Genomic DNA, 22,954 nt, shown 5'->3' with positions numbered 1-22,954 from the left:
TTTGAAGATGTAGCCAAGACAACAGGATACGCGTAGGAGAGAAATTGAAGGAGCGTCCCTATTATGTGCCGATACCAATTGCTGAAACGATCGATTTTCTCCACACAAAGTATTTTCTCTGAGGACAACAATTGTACTAGAGAAGTCGTGACCGAGAAATAAGTTGTAGGCTAATCAAAGAGAATGTAGGCATATGTATTTCAAGCTGTATCCAATTCAAATATTCATTCTGGAAAAGACACCCGGGTCATACCTTGATGGTTAACTCAATCACGTCTCTAAATTCAGGTGGAACAAGTCATTTACTATCATGAAGGGGTTGAAGTCTCGAGTCTACGCCATAAGATATAATTATATGGGTAAGGACATCTCTGGTGAAACCCACAAACAAGGAAAAACGGACGACTTTTCGAACGAGATTTGCTACACGAAGGACGCCGAAACTAAGTTGACGGTACGTAATTTATAAATACTGTAGGGTCTAATGATTTCATAGGCACTGGAGGCGGGGGGGGGGCATTCTTTGACACTGAAAAGTTAATGTTTTGTACAAACTTAAGCTCCACGTGAATGTGAAGAAGGAAGACACTAGGCTATGTCCTATAGGCCTAGTATATAGTTCAGTAAAATGTTATTTCCGCAAACTTCAAGCGCGGTTCAGGTCAGATGCGGACACTGGGTGCAAGAACCCACATAAGACGAAGACAGATGAGCTGAACTCTGAACCCCCACCCCCTCCCTCTCCCGATCTATTCCCTCTCTCCCTCTGGTAGGGTAATTGAAAAAGTTGTTCTAGTGCAAGTATTGAGTACCGCATCGTCCCTCCCTTCAGTTTCATTTCCCTCTGTCACTCTAGAGGGCATTGAGACCCACCCCCCCCCCCACCCCTCCTCCTACCTCCCTTCGGTTCCCTTTGTCATTCTAGTAGGATGATTGAAAGAGAGTAATGTAGGGGTTGGTATCATTATTTCGGTGTTATTCGTAAATACTGCAGCGATTGACTCTGTTTCATGAGGTTGATCTAAATCTGTAACGGATAAAGAGGCCTTAGTTTTCCACATTTTATTTATTGTGTTAGCAATGTCCCTCTATAATATATATAATATCGATGTCAATGAGACATATATTACGTCTGAGACACACACATATATATATATATATATATATATATATATATATATATATATATATATATATATTTATATATCAATCAAGTGTGTTATTTTGCCGTATGGAAGATGAACATTACAACAAAATGCAAATTTCAAGGGCAAATAAACTTAAAATTCCAAAATTGCCACCTTTGTCAAACATATGGTGAGATATGATTATCAATAACTAGAATCCACATCACTATCGTACAGTGTACATACAGCGCAGGGTAGTTCAACGTTTTGAGAACTGAACTGAAACTGAAATGCCACAAAAATATTGTATTGCTTTCAAATCTGTCTGAATGAAGTATGGTTGAGCAAATATTAATATTGACTTAGTTATTGATTATTGATTAATAATTGATATATATATGTGTGTGTGTGCGTGTGTGCGAGGGTGTGTGTGTGTAATTTGCTATTTGCATATACGTTAAGATAATAATAGCATGCGAAAGTGGCTGGGAAGACAAAATGATTAGAAAATAATAATAATAATAATACTGTTGTAAAACTAAAACGTTTATTTTCAAACTCAGGGTGTTGACGTCAAGCTTCTTTCATCAATTCAGTGGGTTGGAAAAGGTTTTCAGGAACCACTGTTCAAGAGACCTGGGCGTTTCCCTTTAACTTTATCCATACTGCACTTTACACAAATCATCAATAAGCGTAAAAATACTAAAAGAGGAAAGAACACAGGTGCATACGTCGAATCGCGTTTGCCGTGCAACTTCTTCTCGTCTCCCATGCACGATTCCCCACCGATTTTGCGCTTTAATTCCGCACATGAAATCAGGGACTTTACTCGTTTGTGCAGATTCCGCTCACATAAAAGACAGCATTTTTGTGAATAAACGGGTCACTATATTACCATATAGCATTGAAAGCCAGGGCCTGTGAGAATTAACATTTCGGTTTAGTAAATTATCAGCTTACTTTGCAACATAGTTTTCTGTTCCGCTCCCGCCCCGACCACCTACACGTGAAAGCTATTCCTGGTCAAATTTCGTATAATTATAATCACCCAAGAGATTAAGTTTTTCCATACCATATTCACTATTTTACCACTCAAAAGTCAGCTGATCACGCATAAAGTACACAACAACGTGACACAGGGATACTGTTATCATTGTTGTAGTCGAGTCCAGCACTTCCAACTTAAGTCCTTGATATCCGAGCTCAAGTTCGAGTCCTTTGTACCTGATAAGTCTACCCAAAGCTAGCAAAATTACGTTTTATAACGCTACATTTACGTACCGTTTACGTTGTATTAACGTTAGAAAGTTACGTTGTATAGTTACGAAATTTTGTAGACTCCAGGGGACGTTATATTTACGTTATATTAAGACCAAAAATAACGTCGTATTTACGTTTTTATTACGTCATTTTGTAACGTTTAAAAACGTTGTGAAATTACGTAAGTTGGCTACGTTTTATTTACGTTATCGCTACGTTGGGCGGACACCAACGTAAACACAACCAAAAAATAACGTTATTATTACGTTGTGTGTTAGCTGGGCCGGTACTTGTTTCTCTACTACGAGTTCTACTACGAGTTATTATTGTCCGAGTTCGATTCCAAGTTCATGTCCTCTACATCCAAGTTCGAATCCGATTCATGGATTCTATACTAACCGAGTCCGATCGAGATCGGACTCGAGTAATAAAACACTGCTCATTGAGTTACATTTGTAACATTCCAGGGCAAAAAACCATTACACAGACTGAAAGGTAATATGTTGTTCTATAATTTGCCATAATATTTCATTTTTCTCATAGAACATGAAATAAAAATAAAATAAAAACCAGTGTACTTAATTGTATCATTGTTAATTGTGTATGCATTCCCAACACTGAAAAAGCTTGGTTTCGATTTACATGCTGAAATAAGTCGATTACGCAATACCTCAGTCCGTGTCGTCTGATAACGCAACTTGCATGCACGACGTACACCTAACCTAGTATTGTTTGAGTTGTCTAAACACATTTTTGGGCGACTTCACACTTTGATCTATTTTGATATGTGTAGTCTAAAGTCTTGGAGACTTCTTATTCGTTTGCTGTTTATGTTGCCTAAGTGAAAGATAGTAAAGATTAATCATGATTGTTTAAAATTAAGACATATTTTCAAGTCAAACTTACATGATGTATTTTCATCGCGAAACTAAGCCCTGTAATAAATACAGCATGATATTACTGTGCTAGGCTAAGTATTGTTGACAGTGCTACTACAAGTTATTGCATTTGAGTTTCGACGAAGCTGCATTGCGGCAACCATCATCATATTTGTACCAGAAGCTTTCAAGAAACTGTCAGAATGAATTTGCTGTTGAAAAACCTTTGCAGGGAAGCACTGACTCAAACTAGTCGAAGTGTAACAACAGTAACTGGGCAGCAAAATAAGTGGATTGATCTCTGTTTAGGAAATTACTGTACCAGAAAAAGAAGTAGAATTGTTGCTAGCTATGGTTTTCCTTGCAGGCCCAATATCAGCTTTAAAGTTAGGCTTTTATGTGAGGGTGCTAACAGAAGAGACACTGGCTTATTAGAGAAGGTGGGTGCCTTATAATATGTACCTCAAATCATTTTTTTTCCTTTTTTAATGGACACTGTTTGAATGATTTATGTTCAAGGCAATTATGTTTTGTTAGTTTGAACTGTGTGACTACATGTTATTTACCTTTCAACATATTTATACATGATATTTCAGTTTGCATGTTGTATGATACATTATACAGTATGTCTAGGCACAGCAAGCCACACATTATTTATGTGACGTGTCTCTATGAGTATGAGAACTAATGATATTAACCTATTTTGATAAGCAACTTGTGACTTGTGAATTACTTTGCACTAACTTTGCTGTGAGTTTTGTGCATTTATGTCTCAAAGGTTGGATAAAACCTATAGGAATGTTTTACTTTTCATCTGCATATAAAACTAGGACAAAAATAGTAGTATCTAGCCTTTTCTACTTTGAAGTTTATAATAGTGAGGAGGTTGGGTATAGAGAGATTGGGGTGAGGTAAGTTCTTATTGTCATTAACATGTAACAAAGGTAAATTTCCAACTATTTTCACATATTTCATGGAGAAGGCATCCTTTTTGTACTACAAGTAAATTGAGTTAATGTAGTAAGAAAAATAATTTGGCTTTTCAGAAATGAAGTTGAAAGACTTGCTTTAGGTAATGCTTGCTTAATAAATTTATGTTTTTGTATTTACATTCAGTTTTGGAAGTATAAACTACTGCCTAGACTTAATTTGATATCTTATACCAATATAAAAACTAGATGATTCAACTCTTATCTTTCACTAGACAAAGAATGACGAACATTTACCTGACCACAGAGAGGGCTTTGATGTGTCACCATCATCTGATTCTGCTGCGCTTCATCCCTCCTCATCAGAAAGAGAAGCTGTTAAAAGAGGGAAACATGTTTGCATGGCAGATCATAACCCAATGGTCTTGAACGACACATATGACCACTGCCTTCGATGCCAAGGAACCTTTGAAAAACTTACAGAGGTCTCAGAAATAAACATGACATTGGCAGGTTGTGGCTTTTTAGGCACTTATTATCTAGGCGTATATGAGGTATTAAAGAGAAATGGTGGCAGCATGTTCAATAAGATTAGGAGATGGGGCGGAGCTAGTGCTGGTGCAATATCCGCGGCCCTCATAACCTGCTACCCAGATAATCCATGGGTAAGTTATTAAGATAATGAAAATAAACGTTTACAATGCTTTGAGATTAAATGTATATTTATTTTGTATTCCATAAAATAATTGCCAAAATCATATGGACAATAATTAATCTTTTGATTGTTTTCCCTATGTTGATCGTGCATTATTGATCTATGTGATAGAGATAATTGATAAGAACATCTTCATCAAACAGCCAAGAAAACTCTTATTCCATTGAGAGGAATCACAATTTAATGTTCCTTTACACACAAGGTTGGAGACTTGATCAAGTCTAAAGACTTGGTCAAGTTTAATTCATCATCATTGAGCCACAATTTTGTACTCTTTATTCATTACAATATTATATATTCTATCTGTTAATGGAGATGGAGTTTGAAATTCTGAATTTAATATGGAAGCCCTTTGCAGGACCTCATCAAAGCATTAGTTTGTGCTTTTGGATGTTTACCATTTCTCTACTGCATAATATGTATTTTGTATTGAGGGCTCCTCTGGAAAACAGTGCTCTGCACTGAGCAGGACTACCATCATTAAAGATGACAAAAATAATAATAATAAACAAATTAGTTTCAGTATCAACACTGTTTAAGATTGTACCTTAAAATATGAAGAAAATAAAAGGGAAATTAAAAGTTTCAGAACCTAGTGGCAGTACAACATCAAAGATTTACAAAATGACCTCTCTTTGTTACCTCTCAATGGAATAAGATGTTTCGGCTTTTAAACTAGGACATCTCTCAAACAGAGAGGGACTTTTCTTAGCTGTTTGGGTCCTTTGGGAGATATGTTTTTCATAAAGATCTGTCATATAAGCTAAAGTTGATGGTTTGGTTTTTATCCCCTTTAACCACAAATTTGATCTCATTAATTATTTTACTGATATTTATTATATATCCTCAGATTGGAATGACCGTGGCTCAAAGTATGATTGAAGGTACTAGAAAGAAACTTTTGGGTGTATTTAGTCCTAGCTTCAAACTCTCAGAGATTCTACACGATCAACTCGAAGAGCATTTACCGAAAAATGCACACGAACTAGCGAACGGTAATCTTTACATTTCCGTAACAAACTGCACAAGTTTCAAGAATGAAATAATCACAGAGTTTGCCAGTAGAGAAGAATTGATTGAGGTGAGTATGCTAGTTTAGATATGAACATGTTGTACATATTGTGGTTAAACTATAATCGGTGGCACCTACAGTATGCATAGCTATACTCTCTGTGTCTAGTGTTCTCAATAGGGTCCGGCCTGGGAAAGATTTCAATTTGACCGTTACAAAAAAAAACGATCCACAAACAGGACCTTTAAGGCCTTAAGCTTGAACACCTTACTAGACTACCCTGCACATGACTCAATCGAGGTACTGTATGGTAAAATTGATATTCTGTTTGGCCCAATGTTTTTGTCTGAACCTTAGCAGGATATTAATTGTGCATTCTAAGTACTCTCACCTTTGCTATCATTTTTAGCAAATTGCAAGTACAGACAGGACGTATGTATAGTCTGAGGCACTATTATCTCCATTGCCTCTCTTCACCCAGGTGTATAAATGTGGACCTGTGAGATAACTTGTTCTTCGGGCACTGTTTAAGCAGCTGCCATGTGGAGGGATTATTTCTCTGTTTGACAGGTTATCATCGGCCAGGATAATATTGTGTTCCCCCTGGAGCACTGTTATAGGTGGATATGTCAGTACTTTTTAAATCCTATCATTAATTAATTAATAATGTTCAACGAATATGTTAAATTTAGTCAATGTTGCAAAAGAGAAGGATTAAAGTTTTGGTTCCTTTTAACCAGTTAGTTTGGCATTGATAAAGTACTTGGTATAGAATATGGGTTACATCTGACTGTTCCATGCATAAAAGGTATCTTGTTAACTAGGCAGATATTAGCTATTGCAAACTGATTGTAAAGTTCTCACATTTTCAATGAACACTCAAGTCCGGCCTTTACCATTGTTTCCATTCATCAACTTTGTCTATCAATGAATAGTGAAGACTTTTCAGTCACTCTTTCTCCCTGCAGGCAATTTTATGCAGTTGTCATATTCCACTATACAGTGGATTCACTCCTCCTGAGTATAAAGGAAAGGTGAGTTAAATAACATCAAACCTGCAAGCATATTAATAGTCAGTACGCATATTAATAGTCAGTACTGATGACTATTCAAAGATACATGTCATGTCCAAAACTTACAATTTCAGTAACCAATGAAGTGACTATAAAGTGACAACAATAAATGCTAAGTTAAGAACACTTTTTAAAATTATATGAGGTGAAACCTTTGGCAGACAAACTAAGATATTTCGGTAGCTGACTGTAACTGCTGGAAGTTTTCTGCATCTTTAGATCAAAAAGACATTCTGATTACATTTTGGGCAAGATAAAATCTATCTGAGCAGATTTGTAGGTGCATCTGGCAACAGCCTTGTGAATGATGTCATTACAGCATTTCAGCTGAAAATGTTTTTCAGTCTGTATAATATTTAACCCGCTTATGAATAGAACTGAGGAAAATAAATAATAATAATAATTAAAATAATAATTTAAACAAAATCCTAGAAATAAATAATAATATTTCTATTTTCTACATAACAGCTGCATTTTGATTTCTAAATACAGAAAACATGGACAGATATGGGAAACATTCTAATAGTGTTACAAAAATAAATCAATAGGAAGATTTTAATAGGAAAGTAAAGCTGTTAAAGAACATCTGTCATAATGACAAGACAGACCAACATATGGAAAGAATGGAGGGTTTAGGGAGTCAACATAAGTTACATTCAATCAACCGTATGTCGAGTTAGGAACAAACTATTGACAAGAGGTTTTCAACTAACAGTTTGGGAATATTTTCACTTCCATCTAAAGGTATGCAGTATTGGCCCCAAATATGCTAGATATTCAAATATGGTCACTTTTGGTCAAAATTCTTAATCTGTTTTTATTACAACCTTCAAGGAAATTTTCCTCTCTGGGACATTCAGTCATCTTGTGTGTTCCTTGTAAATGTCTGAGAACAATTTGGAGAGTAAAGACCTCCAGGAAAGTACTTTTTGAAAACTTCTAGCAATTATAGCATGCTATAATTTGGGGTAGTCGACTACCTTTAAGTCTCTACATTGCCTTCCACAGGAATAATTAAGGAATTCTATCACATTTACCCTCTCATACATGTACAATATTACACTCCTAACTCCATAAAAACAGAGTGCTTTCAAACAAAACAATAATAAAAAGATAAAAAACTCTTGGAAATCTGGGAATTATTCAAGCTGGATCACAATGTCGCCCTCTATGCTTGTTTCCCTTATTCTGGATTATGCAGTGTTTTAATGGAGTCAGGGCCTCAGGGGAGATTAGCTTTTTGCTAATAGAGTTTACCCTTTAAAGTTAAATAAATAAATATAGCACTGTTAAGAATGATTATTGCTTTTTGCATAATGAAAGGAGGTTGTAATGTAGTGTGACCGTTTTGATTTCCGTTTGGGGTTGGGGGGAATGGATTGTTTATTTAAGAAAAGTGAAAATATATTAAAATCACTTGGGATTTAATTCTTGTACAGTAAGATATCTCCCTAGAGGAATTGTGTGTTATCAGTTTTTTAAAAAAATGCCACTAGCTATTTCCATCTTCGTCAGCTCATGTTTGAATGGACAAGAGGAAAAGACATTAGGAAACCCCTTTATGTTCAAAATTTGGTTAGCTTGAATTTTGATCACATGGGAAGAAAAATGTGATGAGTAGTGTTGAAAAAAACAATATATTATGTAGGTAATTAATAGCACAGTAATCCTTCTGCATTCAGGCTATTCTATGTGACTCACTGTGCAAACACTCTGTGTAGTGAATTTAAAAATTAACTTAGCTTGATCGAACTGAGCAGTTGTTCATTGCATAACTGGCAGTGAATAAGATCACCAGAGAGTTTCAAGATAATCAACACAACACAAAACCAAACTTGCCTTTCTTATTTACATACGCTTATTTGACAGTTTATGCAAATGAGGCCTATTTAATATGTTCTTAAACCACGCTTCAAGACCTATGGTTACAGAAGCTTAGAATACTCTGGCTCTTATCTCTGGAACAAGTTACCACATTCGAACATGCTCTAATTGTTCTACATTCAAAAGTCTACTTAAGACCCATCTTTTCACTTGTTGTTTTGTAAATTAATCTACTTTCTTTGTAAAGCGCCTTGAGCAGTAACTTTTGTCTACTGATTTGGCGCTATATAAGTCTCATTTATTATTATCATAGCGAAGTCATGAACAAAGCTGATAAAAACAAGGATAAAGTACACCTTCTGAGACTCCTGGCCACCTTTTACATTGAAAAAAAAAGAAGCAAGTTTCAGTATTTACATTTTGTGGCTTAAAATGCAGTTTCATTGTTATCAACACTGGCAGCTGCTTTGATCACTCAACAGATGATGTCACAAGTTGACATGTCCAACAAAGACAACCTGAAAAATGTTGCTTTCACTTTCCTTTTCAAGCTTCAGAATTTTAGTTAGAAGATAAATGTTTGGCCAAAAATATTTTCTGAGAAGACTGACAAAGAATCAGTAGTAAATTTGCCTGTGGCTGTGATGTGTTGTCCAAAAGTGGGATTTAATCACCCACAACAGTACTTTTTTTTTGATAATTTTTTTTGGGTCAACTGAATTGCTTAGCTTCTGCAGCTCAACAATTATCTGTAAAAAATATTCCCAATTCAGATTTGATGAAGTGTTGAGTTTCAAAAAGTTGTTCAGGATGTTAAGACGGTCAATAAATGAAGTCGTGCCCTGGAAAAAGTTGTAAACCAGTTTGTTATTACCTTCTACAACACCAAGAATAGCAAAGGCATTAAGGTACGCTATTGGTGGCCTCATAGTGTCAGAGAGAGTTTACTAGCCAGCCTGGGGTAGATTTGAAGTACATGAGTGCAACAGAGCACTGATAGGTTCTTGAACCGTTGTATGAGTGTCACATGTACTTCCAATCAATATGTGTTTACAGTGCTAGATACAGCTATATCTCAGTATAGCTGTGTTATGCTATAGATGTATGAGTGTCACATGTACTTCAGTCAATAGTTATACACTGTGTTGACAGTGCTAGATACAGCTATATCTCATTATAGCTGTGTTATGCTATAGATGTATGAGTGTTAAATGTACTTCAATCGATAGTTATACACTATTTTGCCAGTGCTAGATACAGCTATATCTCAGTATAGCTGTGTTATGCTATAGATGTATGAGTGTCACATCTACTTCAATCAATAGTTATACACTGTGTTGACAGTGCTAGATACAGCTATATCTCAGTATAGCTGTGTTATGCTATAGATGTATGAGTGTTAAATGTACTTCAATCAATAGTTATACACTGTGTTGACAGTGCTAGATACAGCTATATCTCATTATAGCTGTGTTATGCTATAGATGTATGAGTGTCACATGTACTTCAGTCAATAGTTATACACTGTGTTGACAGTGCTAGATACAGCTATATCTCATTATAACTGTGTTATGCTATAGATGTATGAGTATTAAATGTACTTCAATCAATAGTTATACACTGTGTTGCCAGTGCTAGATACAGCTATATCTCAGTATAGCTGTGTTATGCTATAGATGTATGAGTGTCACATGTACTTCAATCAATATTTATACACTGTGTTGACAGTGCTAGATACAGCTATATCTCAGTATAGCTGTGTTATACTGTAGATGTATGAGTGTCACATCTACTTCAATCAATAGTTATACACTGTGTTGACAGTGCTAGATACAGCTATATCTCAGTATAGCTGTGTTATGCTATAGATGTATGAGTGTTAAATGTACTTCAATCAATAGTTATACACTGTGTTGACAGTGCTAGATACAGCTATATCTCATTATAGCTGTGTTATGCTATAGATGTATGAGTGTCACATGTACTTCAGTCAATAGTTATACACTGTGTTGACAGTGCTAGATACAGCTATATCTCAGTATAGCTGTGTTATGCTATAGATGTATGAGTATTAAATGTACTTCAGTCAATAGTTATACACTGTGTTGCCAGTGCTAGATACAGCTATATCTCAGTATAGCTGTGTTATGCTATAGATGTATGAGTGTCACATGTACTTCAATCAATATTTATACACTGTGTTGACAGTGCTAGATACAGCTATATCTCAGTATAGCTGTGTTATACTGTAGATGTATGAGTGTTACATGTACTTCAATCAATAGTTATACACTGTGTTGACAGTGCTAGATACAGCTATATCTCAGTATAGCTGTGTTATGCTATAGATGTTTGAGTGTCACATGTACTTCAGTCAATAGTTATACACTGTGTTGACAGTGCTAGATACAGCTATATCTCAGTATAGCTGTGTTATACTGTAGATGTATGAGTGTTACATGTACTTCAATCAATAGTTATACACTGTGTTGACAGTGCTAGATACAGCTATATCTCAGTATAGCTGTGTTATGCTATAGATGTATGAGTGTTAAATGTACTTCAATCAATAGTTATACACTGTGAAGACAGTGCTAGATACAGCTTTATCTCAGTATAGCTGTGTTATACTATAGATGGTTTTATACCATGTTTTGTTAGCAGGTACAGTAATGGAATGAACGTATTCATTTCGGTAAACTTACATCCAGTAGGTAAACTGACAATATATCGCAACCGTAATGAAAATGGTTCTATTCTTAACCAAGAAGTTGGTCTGGACTGAGGCGTATCATCAGCCTGAAGCATGAACTTGGTGTTCAGGATCACACCTAACCCCCCCCCCCTCCCCCCACCCCACCCCCACAATCACCCAAACCTGTGAATAGGAACATTTGCTTTGGAAGCACTGTGTCATATGTCAAACTGTCAACAAATTATAAGTCGAATCAGTCAACGCAATACTAATGTAAAACTTGAAACTTAATAACAACAAACAGAAACAGAAAAACTGTTTTCATTAACAAGTGCAAAGCAAATGGTGGGCTGTAGACATGTGAATGTTACTTTTGTAGGGCAAGCCAACAGCTGCTTACTTCCAGAATCACACCCATGTATAAATACCTAACTTGTTAAGTAACAAACTTCACACATGGATAATGTACGTAGCTTAAATGGAATGACAATGCATTCAATTGGTACAGGTAACTTCTAACTTGTGAATGTTGACCAAAAGGGGTAATGTTTACTCAGAAAGACTCAAGTTGTCAAATGTTTTGGGAACGTCTCTGTTGGGGGGCTTTATTATTCTGAATTGCCTCTGTGAGCCCTTAGAACATCATATCAGACTCTATTGGATAATATATCTTTCACATGAAGTATAGAGACCAAGAAGAGTGTGTCATTTAGTGAACGGTGACAACTTGCTGCCATAAACAAAACAGTTTCAAAATAGCTGATGCATTAATTTGGGAGGGGGGTAGGGTTGGTATAATAGGGGTTACATCTGTGAATTGATGTGACTTGTAACCAGTGTTATGCAAAGAGTTCTTGAAGGCAAACTGTGTTGTTAGTAATTTAATTGTTGTATGATCAGCTCAGCAGTTGTTCTTTGTACCTAATCTTCTATATGTTCGTGCAGCAATTTGTCCATTTTGCATAACATTAGCTATGCAATCCTAGATAAAACATGTACTCACCACCTTTTCAACCCAAACTCAAAACTAAAAGTAGTTATAAGCACAATTAACCTTGTGTGTAGGAGTCTGCATAGAACTGATTTCTAAGCTAAATATGCCTCGGGACATTTGAAGGTTATGAATTATTCATGAGTTTTGTCTGTCATTCAATCATTAACTAGCATGGCAGGCAGTCGTTAAAGGGTTTTTCTATTCAGCGTTACCCCATTATGCTATAATAACGCTCAAGATTACAGGCTCTATTTTGGTAAATGACAATGCACAACCAGATGTTCTGTAGGCTGTTAGTTGAGTTAGTAAAGGATACTATGTATAGTTTGAAAATGTTAATTGCCAATTGATTGATCACCATTGAAAAAATTATTTCTTCTGTGTTTCTTTCTGGAATACAGCTAATGTGATATTAAAACAGTTATATGTATTCCTCAAACCTGTTTTTACCTACCTGATAAACTGTTCATCATCTCCAAAACAAAATGAATTTTTAGCAGGATTTAGCAGAATTTAGCAGGATTCTGTTATAACAACTGCTATTTCTTTTACCCTTGTGAATATCTTTGAAGTGAATCATAGTCAAGGGGGGGAGGGGGGGCAGGCATACAAGTGGGACCAAGTCTTTGTTTAACTGATGATTCATTGCTGTGGTAAATGAAAGCTCTTGTGTGTAAAAGGCATACCATAACATCTTTTCATATTGTAAAATGATAGTTTCCCTCCAAACTGTCATGCAATATTTTTTTTCGTAATGTAGTATCCAACCTTTTTTTTTTTTCACTGTATTTATTTACAATACTGTAACACATCATACAAAAGAATCAGCAAAAAGACTTACATAAGAAGCTAACATAAAGAAATCATAGAAGTTGTTAAGGTTACACAAATTGTTGTTTTGCTTAGAAATGAAATAGTGAAGGTCAAGTTGAAAGCGAAACTTAAAATAAAATTGGTGCACATCTGGGATTTTGTTTTTCAACCTACAAGTATAAATATACTTTTTAGCATGCAAAATTAAAAAGTTCACAGGATTATCCATATCACCAAAATCACCAAAACAAATATTGGTCAAATTAAAAGTATAACTAATTTAATGCAATTTGAATTCACTGCCTCCCAGAATCGCTCAACGTGACTACAATCATAAAACAAATGTATTAGTGTTTCTTCGGCATTCTTGCAAAATGAACAAAGTGGAGAATTGACCATTTTCATTTTATAAAGCAAGCTATTTATGCCTAAAATACGATGTAGAAAATGCAATTGTAAATATGATACTTTGGGGTCATTCACAGCAGTATAAGGAAGCCTAAAAATCTTATTCCAATCTATTTTCACTGGAAAATTCATAGCTTACCACTTCATAATAGACGACGGGGGCGTGCAGAGACCTGTAATTAGCTTATTATAAACATTTTTGGTTATTTTATGTGTGCGCATGCACATATTAAAGTTATTTTCACTCATTGGGAGCAAAACAGAATCATGGTACCCCCTCCAATAACTAGGAATGGCGTGAGTAATCCCAAAGTATGAGGTAAAAGGAAAATTTCTAATATATATTTTCGCTTGAAACGTGTTATATGGAATTACCGAGCCATCATTTTTAATGAAATCTTTCACATGAATTGTTCTGTGATTTAAAAGATTATACTGGAAAATTACTTTATTGTTAACCAATATATGACTGTTGAATGAATGTAGTATCCAACCTACCACCCAGATATAGTCCTGGTTTATGTGTGATTGAAATGATGAAATTATTTTAAAAGAAGTAAAAACAAAGGACAAACAAAAGTAAATGCGACACAAATACTTGGCATTGCATAAATTTTGAAGGAAACTGTGATGTCCTATTAATGTATGGTTGAATACTTGTCTCAACTGTCAATAATATTATGTTTGTCACAAATTTCATCCAAGATTGAATTTGAAGTTGGGTACGTCTGTCAAATATAGAAATGTAATCTTAAAAGCACTCAGCACGACCTTCATGTATCGTTGGATATATTGTTTCATGGATGACTAACATAACGTAGAAACAACTCGTGCGATGAAGTATTAGCAAGTCGTTTACTTTTGTCCTTCTTCGAGGCATGTGCTTTTCTCTTCATTTTTTTTTCAACAGTTGTGCAACTATATTTAAACCTGTATCGCTTTACCAGCACTTCAATATAATTCCGTATTTTATGCCCCCTTTATGCAAGCAGTGAGTGTTCACACTTTTCCCCACTTCTGTTCTTACCTAAAGGACAAACTGATACCTTCTCATTCAAGTAAAATATTTCTTCCTTTTTATCTTTCTGTCTACAACTTGTTAATAAAAACAGTGCCAACTATGGTGTGTCACACAGGTATAGGTATGTATGGTTCATAATGGTAGCCCTTAAGTGCCATTCAAAATTTACAATGTGGTAAGAAAAACTGTGCTGTAAATAAGAAGGAAGAAGATGAGAAAGAATAACAGCGTTATTTAACCCTTTTTGTAAGCTATAATTTCTCCACTGGGTTGGGTCAATGTTTAGTACACTACACAATGCACAGTATTTGTCCATATCTATGTTCACGTATATTTGTCCACAATAGTTTAGGCTATAAGTTAGGTCTGTAATAAGAAATAAAAGGAAGGCTGTTCTCATAAAACTTTGTGTGGGGATGAAAGGGGGGTGTGCACCCACACCCCCTCCCCCATATCCATGCAAGGGGTCTGTCAGAATCACATTATGAAATTGTACATAACAAACATAACCTGGAAATCTTTGTTCACTCTTTGTAAGGAAAAGATGTGAGTGGTAGTAATAGCTGTTCGCTTATTTGCATTTTTGTCACAAAGAAATGAAAATTATGCTAATAGTACCTGACGAATAGTTTTAAATGGTGGCTGTCATAAATAAACAAACTAATTATGCAAAATGAACTGTTTGCCTCAGTTCATCTATTCGTGCAGATAAATACATTCCTAGAATCTACTTTATTGAGGCAAAATCGTTTGTTACCAAAATTCTCCATATGCACCTTAATCTCACCCCTATCACATCATGCTTACACATAAAAGGAAAATGAAAAGAATAAAAAATAGAACATGACCAGTTTAATACATTTGTGCGATCAGTTACCATTTTTTCAAATTACTTCATTCATGGAATGCGGTTTTTGTGGTTTAAAATGACATACATAACAATTCAGTGACTAGGAATGTTTTTATTAAGTCAATCCTCTCAGGTAGTAAAAGGTGAATTCCTTTCCAGTTCTTAGTTTACAACCACAACATGAAAGAAAGACATCTTTTATTTGTTGGTACATTTAATGTACTTTTTAGGGTGATGCCCCACTTGGACAACATTTTGTCAGATTGTTATTTTGCATGTGTGCACTAAGTGCAAAGTGAGCTATTTTTCTGCATAAATGAGCTGTTGATAGGATTAATGAAATAACAACTGTATACCAAAGGAATTGTACTTCATCATTGCAAAATTACTTGAAGCATTGTTCCAACTAGTTCTGTAAACTTATCGATAAAGAAAAAAACAGGCTAATAACATATTGTCATAATCCAAACAGTGTATATATAAATATCAACCTGTAGGCTAAGTTTGTTATTACTATCAGTTAGTTAGGCTAATAACAGATTGACATATTCCAATCAGTGTATATATAAATATAAAGCTGTAGGCTTAGTTTGTTATTTTTATCAGTTAGTTAGGGTAATAACAGGTTGACATAGTCCAAACATTGTATATTTACATATAAACCTGTAGGCTAAGTTTGTTATTATTATCAGTTAGTTAGGCTAATAACAGATTGACATAATCCAAGCATATATATAAATATAAACCTGTAGGCTAAGTTTGTTATTATTATTAGTTAGTTTTGGTAAACACATTTTCACATAGTCCAAACATTGTATATTTACATATAATCCTATAGGCTAAGTTTATTATTTATCAGTTAGTTAGGCTACTAACAGATTGTCATAATCCAAACAGTGTAAACCTGTAGCCTAAGTTTGTTTTTATATCATCAGTTAGTTAGGCTAATAACAGATTGACATAGTCCAAAGCATTGTATACATAAATATAAACCTGCAGGCTAACTTTGTTACTATTATCAGTAAGTTAGGCTAATAACAAACTTGTTGCACTGTATTCTAAAGTGTGTTTGCAGTTACTTGAATAAAACATCGGTAGGTTGGGTCATGTGTGGTTGGTCGGGTCAACTTAGGTGGGAAGTGCAAAATACTCTAAGCTTATGTATGAAAACTTAACATGTGATGGACCACCACATCCAGCTGTTCTAAGGGCAAAAATTATATTAGCCAACATTTTCAAACAATTCTTGGAAATTTTAAGACAGCCGGTAATGTTGTTGAACTGGACACCTGATTTTAATCTGGGGTTCCGATGACCAAGAAGGGTGCAACAACCCTTTTTTTAAAAGGAATTTCTGTTTCACTTTCAGGACATTTCTAATATCAAAAAAAAAGAAAGAAGGTCGTCTGTTGTGATTATCAGAAGCTGCAGGGAAATTGATTATATTCCACCTTTACGATGGGATCCTACCATGAACCTGATTCCTTTTAGCCCCGCAATGACAATAAGGCTTAGTTCGATACGGTGAAGGTGTTGCACTTGTAAAAATAACAGTCTTTGTTAACTTTGAGATTTCTGACAATAACCCCCAAAAATTGTTGTCAAAGAGAAAAGAAAAGAAAGATGAAAAGATTGCGAGAGTGGATTGAAAGAAAAAGAATTGAATTACTGTTGGTCGTATTTTTTATGAAAACTTATTAATTTCGGCACCATTGTTGTCTGTAGACGGGTCTCATTGAATATCAAGTATCGTAATGTTCAAATGTCGGCCATAATTCTTTCTGCTATAGGCTGTTTATGTTGGTCTTCGTTATGACCGGCCGACTCAAGTACATTTCCACAGTGTGTTTATAGCATGGTGACATCATCAACACTTTTAATTGGATTTTTTTTTTTTCAGTGGTGAGATTTTGGAAAAACCATTTCTTAATTCTGAGCTGAAAGTAAAGTTGGCTATGAAAGGTTTTCAGATAAGGAGGGCTAGGGGAGGATCGGAGGGGTGGGGGAGGGGGGATAAGATCAGTTTATTTCAAGTTGTACCACATTTTTTGCACTGTGAATCTTTACCAGAAACTTCACTTGAACTGCAGTTCAAACTTTGAGCAAAAATTTTATAATCTTATTGGAAAGGGAGCACTTGTGTCGTGGTGAAGGAGAATAGAGCAAAGGAAGATGGGAGAAATAAAATATGATAGTACAAAGAGCAGCTCTTGGATCTCACATTGGCATTTATTATCAAAATGAATAAAATTCATGATGTGAAATTATTTGGTTGGTCAATAAATAGGTTTCCCTACTTGTGCCTCTTCCAATGTTTGTAATTTATGTTTGACTGGAACAGGGTAGAGGTTAGAGGGTAGCGGATGGGGTGCAATGGGGTGGGGGGGGGGCAACAGGAGAGGCAAAGTAAGCTGTAGTTGAACTCTGTGACAGAAATTTAACAGTTTATAGTAGTCATATTTTTCAAATTAAAATTTGAAAAGGTATCAGTGCTAATATCTATAATGGTTTCAATAGGATGGATGGCATGCTATACTATTTAGTTCTAAGCCCTCCTGGATTATTAGCTCAGAAGAAATTGCTCAGACAGTTACTTATTCCCAAATTATGTATTCTTACCAACTGAAGATCCATCATCTACTGTTTTGCAAGTTTGATTCTTGATGATTGGAAAGATTGACAGAGATCGGGAGAGGGGAGGGGGCATGAGTGGAATGAATTAGGACATCCGTAGATGTTTTTAAATGTCCATAATAGAAAATTCATCCTCCTCTTCGTTCCTTTTTGTCTCCACAGAAGTACATTGATGGTGGTTTGACCCATAACCTCCCGGTTTATCCCTTCTCTGGTTCCACTATCTTTGTATCACCATTCAGTGGCTGCCAACATATCTGTCCAAAGGATGAAAACCGGTACAGTTTCTTTGTAGATTTAAGCGGTCATCGTTTCAAGCTGAACGGTCAGAATATCAGGCGTGGTCTACACGGGTTCCTCAGTCCGTCCGAGGATACCTTCATGAAGTATTACGAAGTTGGTGTTAAGGATACCACAGAGTTCTTGAAAGAAAACGATTGCTACAACGAGACTGTTGAAACTGATGAAAATGAAAATCAGGATTATGACATATCCAAGGAAGATGAAGTGGAGAGGCAGGGTGCCAAACCTCCTACATGGGATGATGAGGCAGGGAGCAGATGAGGCACCACAGCTGGACTCCCAAGGGGTGTACGACACTATCGGCTTACAACTCTCTGTGTAACATCTATCTAACATCTGGTACTATGGCATGCTCTTTTACACAGTCTCTGGCCCCTACATTGAACCACACTGTGCTGGATTCCAGGGGCTTGACCCATAGATCTCTTGCCCAATGTGCATATCATTCATCCACAGCTGGTAAAGTGGTGCAAAGGTTTCTTTATTTTTACAATTGCTAAGGGGTGTGAGCAGTGAAAGAGGTGGCATATGTCCTACATTAATACTGGAACTTCAAATACTGATCATTATCCAGCAGCAATATACCGATCAATTCATATCATTTACAACATGATGTGGTGTTCCATTGGTGGAAACATTACCATCAGGGCCTGATCCCCAAAATATCCTTGGCTAGCCTAATTTATGGTCTATCATTTCACCATCTGTGGGCTCGTTAATCCATTTTGGTGGCTCAACCCTCTATAAATAATGTTAAAGTCCTTCCAGGTGACTAGTGACTAGTAGTATAGTACCAAAGTGTCAAGATGTCTTATTGTTAAACTCAGTCTGACCTCTAGTCAGACAATGTATTCAATTATAGTAGCAGCAGATTCCTGTTGATAATGCATGGCATGCTGTCTATTATTGACCCTAATTGTCAGAGATGTTTCACATTTGTTTCCCTGCCACCTGTCCTACTCTCTTCCCTAATATAAAGTAGAGCTCCAAGGTTCTGCTTCTTCCCCTTTCTTGTTACTCTGAACCTGTTTGTAGGTTGCTATTGTTTCATTTATTTTACGCATTCCGTCAAGTTCAATGTGAATTTGATATTGCAAATCTGCCTTTTTAAAAAAAATGAAAATGAGAATCTGAGTTCAAATAATGGTATTTTATTTGTTTTATTATATTTTATAATTGGTTATCTTTTTTTTTAATTTTTTTAATTTTTTTTTCATTTTAATTTTTTATCTTTTACTCATGTTTTATTACATATTTTATCATTACTGTTTGTGATATTTAATCTTTCCTAACTGTATTTGTTCTGGTTGTGTTTTGACTTTGGGTCCCGTGTGATCATGAGTGCTTTCACACCAAAGTACATCATAACACTCCCTCTGTGAATATCTATCGTTGGAATATCATTCATCAACAACTGCGTGAGCGCCAGATTGGCGACACATTCTATTTTCATTTCTACCAGGATAGTGTACAAGCAATAATCGTAGACATGTTTTTAAGTTTATCAAATTTCTTTGAATAATTTGATAGAATTGGGAAGTGATTATGAACTAGATCATAAAACTTCACAAATAGCCAAGAAATCATTTGAAGGCTTCATCTTGCACTTTGCAACGGATTTTTTAAACTGATGTGGGTGTTTGGTGGGGGGGGGGGACTTCGTCATCCTTTTATTATATATTATCTTATTGTATCACCTTTCAAAACTTCAATTTACCACATAATTTCTCACAAAAAGAAATAATTTAACAAGTCAGAATTTTGCTTTCGTATATTTACATGAAATATGTCAGAAAGTCAATTTAAAGGGTCTGTACAAGTGAAACAAATGGAGTAGCATCCCATGAAATTGCAATGAATGATTGGCTTGTTTTACTAGTGTTACTACAACATTTCAAACACAATGGTTCCTCACAGGCTATGAATATCATGGAAATATTTGTTCCAACTCAGCCAGAGAATTTTCAAAGTGCGTTGTAATGTTTAAAGCAATGTGACCATTTTAGCAAACCTAGCAATTTTGGAGGTCCCTTTAAGATAAAATTATTTCCGTCCTAACAAAACAAAGAGTATGCATTCTTGATTTTGGTGGATATTTGTGGTAAAAATGGTTGCACATTGAAATTTCTAACCATCTGCAACTTCTCCTACAGAACATGGACATCTTATAGAAAAAAAACAATAACTAATTAAGAAATAAAGATCATTTGTTTAATATATTGTGGGATATATCTGAGAGTCTTTCAAATTTATCATAAATATTAAAAGGGAAATCTTGAATTATTCAGGTAAGTGATTAAAACACAAGCTGACAGTGCTGACCCTCTTGGGCCCTAAGACACCATATGCTCCCTCCCCCTCCCCTCCCCCCAATATGCTTTGCATCCACAACCCAAAGTAGAGTTAGTATGTCTTACCTAAAAGTGTCCACAGTGGTCTCCAACATTCTTGGGGACTGCTTGAACATCAGAGCCCCTACATACTTGTCACATCTGTATGTTGCTTAATCTGGCACTGCAAACAGGTATTACATTTTGTACAACCCCTTCCCTCCTCCCCCCCCCATCCCCCAAAAATGAATTATTATCAAGGGTTATATTGTTTCTGCTTCTTGATATCCTCAACCTCAAATCCAAGTTACCATTACTTATGAATTTCAAATTAAATATTCTCATATTTCATTAATTAGGAGAGTTTTAGTCGCCATGGTAACAGTGAAGGTACAAGCTGGTGTCTCACTGCATGGTCTTATCACACAATTATGTACTATTTACACTGTTTGCATGTATAATTAGAATCCTGGAAACTTTTATTATTATTTGAAAATGGAATTTATTATTATTTGAAAAAGGAATATATTAACTCGTACTAGTATTATTTCATCTTTTCACGTATCCATCTCAGCATCATTAGGATATTATTACTGTATATTTAATCCTTACGTATATTCTGTATTATAAATATTTGTACATTTTTCTTTTCTTTTCTCCCAGGGAGTCTCCTACCTTGTTAAAACAAATAAATGAATTCTTGTTATTATTAAGTAAGGAAGACTTGTTGGTTCTGAAGAATAATCTTTCCTTGTGAATTATCAAACTTTTTTGATCATCTGACTCATACAGTGTTGCATTATGGGATGTCTCAGTGTATGACCGATGATTTATGTAAATCTCTTCCCTTAGGTCTGAAATGTTGACTTTAGAGAATCAACCAACATTTGGCACTGAATGATGTTGGTCATAACAACAGCAGCATTAACCTAATTTTATTTTAGTCTAGTATATTTTTTTTTATTTTAAATAATTTTTTTTTTTTTTTTATTCTTTTGACTTGAATACCATCCACCAGATATGGTTTTAAAACCACAAGTGCAAACATTTATCCTTTGGTTTTCTTATCTGTCAAAGGTGGCTATAACAGCTATTACCAGTAGACTTCCTGTAAAGGGACAAAAACATATTAAGATAAAGAAAGTAAAAATAACAAGTTTAGTCCAGGAGGGACTAGCTGTGTTTCTTTGTGGTTAGACATCTGCATATTACTCAATATCATGGGAATAATGTTTAGAATTTGTTCCATTATATTTTATATTATTTACTCTGGTGTTATTTTCTTTAAAGTTAAAGCTGAGGGCTTTTCATATGGTAATATTTAAATTGACTGAGAGTGAAGCATTGTGAAGTCCGATGCCTAGTGTGGATGGTATTTGCGGGGTAGCGTTGTATTTTGAACAACCAGATTGAAATGTTGACAAGTAATGTGAAAGTAGTATGGAATTGCTTAAGTTCCCCAAAGTATCATTATAAATAGGTGTCACTTAACATTTCCAGCCTCGCCCTATACAAAGATCCATTAATTGGGACCTCGTCTCGCCATACTGCTCAAGTCACAAACCTCTTGTGATAACAGAAAATACGTGACAAATGAGTCGCTCATTGATATTAAAACATAAGTTCAGCATCCAGACTATGAGTCCAAAATTTTTTTTTTTGAAAGGTTAATTATAAAATCAGTTTTCAAAAGCACAGAAAAGGAAGAAACATTTCTTATTTGTCCAAAATTTAATGAGTATCATAGTAAAGTATAAATGTAGGTTTATCATCACACGGTTTTGTGTAGGACATTGCTCGGCTGAGAACAGCATCCTTCCTGAACTTGAAAAAAATAATTAACACTGTTTTTGAAAGAATTGGACCTTTTTAATATTGCATAAGAAGTTAAGAACTAAAAATGACATAATTGTTTAAAAAATTTCTATTAATACAGCTCAATTTCATTAACAAATTGAAAAACAGTCACTGGGCGCACGCAAATGTTGACATATTTTTACTGAGAATTGTTAGTGCTGTACAAGTTAACGTTTACTATATCAGTCTCCAAACATTCAGGCATGGACATGATTATATAGCGGGAATAAA

The 22,954-nt window shown here is 35.2% G+C and overlaps 1 protein-coding gene across 4 annotated transcripts; it reads left to right on the top strand.

Moving 5' to 3' along the window:
• Positions 1 to 47: 47 nt before the first annotated feature.
• Positions 48 to 21,812, top strand: LOC139974824 (patatin-like phospholipase domain-containing protein 4). 4 transcript variants are annotated; one of them, XM_071982274.1, is made up of 6 exons: positions 336 to 454; positions 3,633 to 3,705; positions 4,470 to 4,859; positions 5,760 to 5,990; positions 6,890 to 6,955; positions 18,396 to 21,812. In XM_071982274.1, exons 3-6 carry the CDS (start codon positions 4,596 to 4,598, stop codon positions 18,795 to 18,797), a joined length of 963 nt encoding a protein of 320 aa, XP_071838375.1. In that variant the 5' UTR covers positions 336 to 454; positions 3,633 to 3,705; positions 4,470 to 4,595; the 3' UTR covers positions 18,798 to 21,812. The 4 variants fall into 4 exon arrangements, with proteins under 4 accessions (XP_071838374.1, XP_071838375.1, XP_071838372.1 ...); XM_071982273.1 differs by lacking the exon at positions 3,633 to 3,705 and having other exon boundaries at positions 48 to 454; XM_071982271.1 differs by lacking the exon at positions 336 to 454 and having other exon boundaries at positions 3,096 to 3,705.
• Positions 21,813 to 22,954: the final 1,142 nt, after the last annotated feature.

This window comes from Apostichopus japonicus, chromosome 10 (genome assembly GCF_037975245.1).
Source record: "Apostichopus japonicus isolate 1M-3 chromosome 10, ASM3797524v1, whole genome shotgun sequence".
Taxonomy (NCBI): Eukaryota; Metazoa; Echinodermata; class Holothuroidea; order Aspidochirotida; family Stichopodidae; genus Apostichopus; species Apostichopus japonicus.
The sequence above is the reverse complement of the archived record's forward strand: the minus strand, read 5'-3'. Positions and strand labels throughout refer to the sequence as shown.